The sequence below is a fragment of the Cystoisospora suis genome, assembly GCF_002600585.1.
Source record: "Cystoisospora suis strain Wien I chromosome Unknown contig_2552, whole genome shotgun sequence".
Lineage (NCBI taxonomy): Eukaryota > Apicomplexa > Conoidasida > Eucoccidiorida > Sarcocystidae > Cystoisospora > Cystoisospora suis.
In genome coordinates, this window is record NW_027155350.1 from 1 (window position 1) to 5,602 (window position 5,602).

The following is a 5,602-nucleotide window of genomic DNA, read 5'->3' on the forward strand; positions in this document are numbered from 1 at the left end:
AAATCCGGCCACTGAGCCGACCTCTTGATAATGTCCGCCGCAGCTGCTGCTGCATCCTGACACTTCTCTACGCCTTTCTCCACAGCCGTGCTTAGCTGCTCTTGGAGTCTGCGAAGCGCTGGTGGTGGCCACAAAAAGTCGCTCACATCATCGCCGTCCCCGCGTACAGTCCGTGAACGTTCCTTCGCGACTAGGCGTGAAAACAGGCGATCTGTCGTACTATTGCTGTCCCCCCCTTCAGTTGATGATAGTGGGAAGCTGGAGTCATCAGCTCCCATCGAGGAATTGTACGAATCGGAAGTCAACGAGCTGCTATCGCTCCGGTCGCTCGCCGATTCCCTCCACAACGCCCTGCCTCTTCCAAAACGAAGAAGAGCTCTCGGATAGCCCCCTCTGTCTCCGCCACGATCCCAGAGCGTCTGATGCGGATCAGTCGCGTCCCCCTCCTCACTGCTGCCCGTTTCGTCAGTATGTTGTTTCGCTCGGGAGTATCTCCCGGAAGCGCTTGAACCTGTTGATGAATTCTTTCTCCACTTCTGCCAGCGCGACTCCCGAGGGGCTGCCGCCGAAGATTTCCGTGCTTTTGCCTTAACTCGCTCATCCGGAAAGCGGAAGCCGCTCGGTCGGCCGCCTTCTTCTGCGCCTAACTTTCGCCGGCCACTTGACAATTTGCGCCCTTGCAGGTTCTTACCACGCTCCGTCTGACCCCCCGCCGCCCCCGTCTCGAGGTACTGCGTTTCCGCGCTCACGTCAGCTGAAGCAGCTGATGCTGCTGAGGCGGCTGCAGCCGTAGCAGCTGCTGTCGCCATTGCGTCGGCGGCTTCGCACGCCGGACAGAGCGGAAGGGCTCGCTGCATCCAAAATGGCTTGCTCTGTAAGGGACCGATACAAACCGGAGCTGGGCCGCAGTTTCCTTCAGACCATCCCCCCGTCCACGCCTCGTCCCCCGGACTGCTCTCGAGCCTCCTATCGGGCGAGGGAGTGGCAGCTGCTCCACACAGGCCGCCGGTTAGCTCTGTCAGGATGGTAGGACTATCGGATCCGCCACTCGAGCCAACAGCGCGCCCAGCGGCTGTTGTAAAACATAAGGGCGCCTTGTTGGTGACAAGAATGTAAGACGACTGAAGGTGATTCTCCACATGAACAGGGGCATGACGAGCTGCCGAAAAGGTTACGCAGCAGATGCTTCCCCCCCTGTCACTGCCGGTGTTATTGATCGTCGTGTCGATTACAGCAAACAGGTTCCCTAGACAGTCCAACAAAGGCACGCTCTGGCTGCAGCTGCGCTGAGCAGCAGCCGCCTCGGCCTCGGGCGGAGAGGTGCGTCGTGTCCCTTCGGAAACAGAGAGCGAATTGCCGGACCCTTCGGTGTTGTCAGGCCCGCCGCCCGTACACTGAGGAACACAGCTGTTCAGTATGCTACTGCAAAATGGAGGGGCTGTCTCGGAGAAAACGTCCTGTGAACTTGGTGTGCGCAAGGCGCCCGAGGACCGATTAGCTTTGGGACTAGTCTGCCTGTGGTTGGCAGTGCTGCTTCTGCTCGACACAGGGCTGCGGCTGAAAACTCCCGAATCCGGTGCAGGACCCGCGATGTAAACAGCGTCAGTCCAGAGGAAGTACGGAAGAGGCGGACACACGCGCGGTGCCACTCTAGGTACCGAAGGTGATCTTCGCCTGCTGCTGGATCCGGAAGAGAAAGAGGTAACGCCACTCGAGCACATCTCACCTCCGCCAGTCGTACCAGAGCTGTCGCTTTCCTGTGAGGAACCCTCAAACGTGCTTCCCGGCTCAGAAGAAGAGGAGGGCCCAGAGCGGAGACGTCGCAAGCCCAGAAGTGAAAGGCCTGAAGAAGAGCCCCCCACTGAAGACGTCAACTGTCTGGAGAAAGGATGAGCCGTAAGAGTACCTGATCGAGATCTCCAAGAAGCTAGCTTCTCTATATAGTGCACTGCCGGGTCTTCACCCGGAAGCCTCCGAGCCAGTTCTTCGCCACTCAGCGCGCGATTTACGAGAGCAGCCTGGCTGGATCTGCGTGAAACCGTCTCGCTTCCAGAATTGTCAGTATGATCTTTCACGTCATCCGCTGCAACAACTCCACGACGAGGCTTAGGAACGAATATTTCCCTGCCAAACTGGTCGCTGAGCCCTGCGCTGCCACTTCTGCTAACCCGAGACAACATTGTTGATAGTGGTAACTCCGTACCTGTTTCATGCCCGGACACGAGCGAGCACGGTAAAGAGGCGTGCCCGCTTGCCAGTGGACCAAGGGAGTCTTCTGTGCTACCCTGAAGCAGTGGAAGGCACTTGATGTTATTGACTTGCTGGGTTTTCCTAGCATGTTGTCCACTGGGTAGGGGACGATCATTGCTGGCGTTCCACAGTGCCCCGCTTCGGTCCTGAGTAGCCGAGCCATGCCAGTGAGCGGCCCCATCCCGCTCGCTCCCTGATTTCAACAGAGAGGCTCCTGAAAGATTCTCCACAGAACTAGACACAACTGGTTCTCTGCGGGCACCGCGGGACCGCCGACGATCAAAACCTATCGAAAAGGTAGCTCTCCGAAGGCCCCTTCCTGAATATTCTGACGGTTGCTGGGAGGGGGTCAACGGCAGGTCGGCCCTGTCGGGAGAATGCTGACGATGACGGAATTTATCAGATAAATACAGTCGCTCACCGTTTTCGTATCCTGTGCTTGCCGAGTACGGCTCATATCTCTGTTCAGGGAGAGCGCCTGAAGACAACGGCCGTTGGACACCAGGTGTTGCTGTGTATGACGGCTGCATGTTCGAACGCCTGGACTTCCCCCGAGTGTTTTCTGTCCCTTCGCCGCTGCTTGTACCGCCCCGTCCTCCATTTCGCGCCCTTACAGAAAATCTCGTAAGAGTTTCAGCACTTCTGCCTCTCCACAGACTAAGGTTGTCGTCACGGTGAAAGCCCGGCTGTCCCGGCTGTGCGTCTGCGATCCCTGGAAGCTGCCGCAGGTGCGGCTCCATATCCATTATATAGGGACCGGGAAGGTCGCCGTAGTGGCGACTGCAACTGGCGTCGTCTGTATCTTTGTCTAGCACTCCCTGGGCTGGCCAGCCCAGTTGTGTCACTGCCGTCTTTCCCCCTTCGTATGCCGTGTGACTTCCTCGCAGTCGGCTAGTCACCTCGTCGGGCACTGTCGGCAACGTCTCCTCTTCCGGTAGAGAGCTACGACACTCGACAGCCATTTTCTGTCCCGGACCCCGGAGACCCCCTGAGTCAGAACCGCCCGGGAGGCGGCGCTCACGCAGGCTCCCTGCTGAAGATGAAAAGATAAAACCGGCGGCCGGTCCGTATTCGTCACCTGACATATGACCCTGTGGGAAATCCCACCCTGCTCCGAGTGGCTGCAGCAGGCTGCCGTCGCGCATCCTCCAGTTATAAGGTGAGCTCGACACTCTCCTGTCGATATAGGTCATCTCTTCGCTAGCACTAGCAGTCGCCACCGCAGCTGCAGCACCATCCTGATAATACCGTTCCTCGCTCTGAAGCACACCCTCTTCATGAAGAACGTCCAACAGTCGCATCCCTTCATACGCTGGATGGGGCAGCAGTAGGGGGTTTTCGACGTGCACGGCACCGGTACCGGTCGGATCCGCTGCTTGGTAGGAAGAGCCATACGGGTGATGGTGCGACCGGTACAAAGTGGAACTGTGAGGAGTGTACGAATGAGAAGATAGCCGGATGTTTATTGCGTATGGGGCTCCCGGATCTGAGAAATGGAAAACCGCCGCAGCGCCTTTCGGCAAGAACAAGATGGGCGAAGACGGAGTAAGGAACAATAGGCGAGATGCCGACAGCTCATCATCAGTAAAGCCGCTCTTGTCGCCGCGTTGTCGGCTTCCCGTGTGATCAGTCATATTGTGGTCTTCGAGGGTGGACGAACGTCTACTGCTACCCGCCGAAGAAGACGGGAAACTCGCACTATAGAATGCGTCTAAGCATCTATCGCTTTGAGGGTCCCGGTTTCCGATACCTGAGCCGGGAGGAAAGTACGACAGGAGCGCAAAAGGTACGCCGACGTCGGCCTGCTTAATTTCTAGATCCACATCTAGGGAGTTAATAAAGACAAAGCGTGGTACAAATTGCATGAGGATGGACCGAGCTGAGATGGCATCATCTAGCGAGGAGTACAGAAGAGGAGGAAGGCTGCCCGCCCCCAGACACGGGAAGCAGGTCGCTTGCTGAGGCAGCTGCGGGCAAAAGAATTCGGAAGATTCGAAGGAGGGCCGCTCCCTGAGACAGCAAGAGGATGAAGCCCCAAGCATCTCCGCAGCCGGTGTGCTGTCCAAGAGATTCACGTCGTCTTGGCTACGGCCTCGTCTACACAAGTCGGGCGTGCACGCTACTGCCGGGACCAAATGCCGATCGCTCTCTAGCGGCGCTAACGACAGAGAGGAGGAGCTTGGAGGCAAAAAAGCCGACAAGAACGAGGAAGCTGTATGTGGCACGGAGGGAAGTATAGTGAGGGCAAGAAGATGTGTGTCTGGTGAGCTCACACCAGAACATTCTAACACCATATCGTAGCAACCAATCCGAAGTGGTAGAGGTTCTTTTGGCACCACAGCTGTCGGCGAAAGAAAGTCAGCCCTAGCAGCGCTGGCACCCGAAAGCTGAGAAACACTCCCCATGTCTCCCGTATTCTGGTACGCCGCGGCAGCCGAAAGAAACGACAGTACGGCACTAGGCTTGAACAGCTCGTCGAAACGCAACGTGCCCGCAGGGATAACGAGCTTGTGCGGATCCAGTGCTGCGACAAACTGGTGGTGACGCCGCCCAAGCATATGGTACCTCCCCTTGCTGCCGCTCAGGCCGCCGCCAGCTGAGACACAGCACACACCTGATGGAAGAGAATCACACGGTGTTGCTTTTCCACTAATCGCATCGATCGGGTTCTGCAAGGAGGCCGATTCCGGCTTCCGAAAAAACATTCCGCTATAGATGCTGACAGGTACATCGTCATGGTCTTCGCGACCAACATAGTCGCCAATGGTATCCTGACTCGTCCCTGTCGTCGGAAGCGTCCTGACACCCTTGTCGTGTCTTTGTTTGTAGTCATCATTCGCGTGAACGTAATACCGGCGAAAGGCGTCTGCAACAGAACGCAAGTTCGCTCTCTTACCTAGGGTCGCCAGCTCTCGGGTGCCCGCATCGGAGTAGCCCGGAGCAAGAAAGCAACAGTTGACCTGAACCAACGATGATGCCAGAAGCATTGGAGAGGTAGCCCGACCCGCAAGCGCAGGAGGCGCGTTCGTGGCCGAGGGCCCGAGAGGCCGGGCTGTGCTGTACCTGTGCGAGACAGATACAGATGATCGCCGCCGACTTCGCTGCTTCTGCTCCAAGACATGGTTCAGTCCGGCCCTCGACCCATACGTTGTACTTGTTGCAGCCTTCCGCCTCGGCAGAAAAACAACCTTGGCGGGCGTCGAACTCCTAGACGGACCTCCTACTCTCGGATGCGCGCTCCAGAGGGAAGCCCAAAACTTGGTCCCCACGGGCGCTGCACGCTTTATGACGGAACGCGAACCGTTACTGATCACCCACCGAAGTTGTGAGATCAGTAACGGTTCGCGTTCCG

At 57.6% G+C, this 5,602-nt stretch overlaps 1 protein-coding gene across 1 annotated transcript; it reads right to left on the reverse strand.

Annotated features, from left to right (window-relative positions):
* Positions 1 to 23: 23 nt before the first annotated feature.
* Positions 24 to 5,555, reverse strand: CSUI_005266 (amine-terminal region of a tm vesicle-mediated sorter; the record flags this gene model as incomplete). The annotated part of the gene is made up of 2 exons (XM_068065443.1): positions 24 to 4,846; positions 5,147 to 5,555. Coding segments are annotated over 2 exons (5,232 nt in total), but the record flags the coding sequence as incomplete, so codon positions are not given.
* Positions 5,556 to 5,602: the final 47 nt, after the last annotated feature.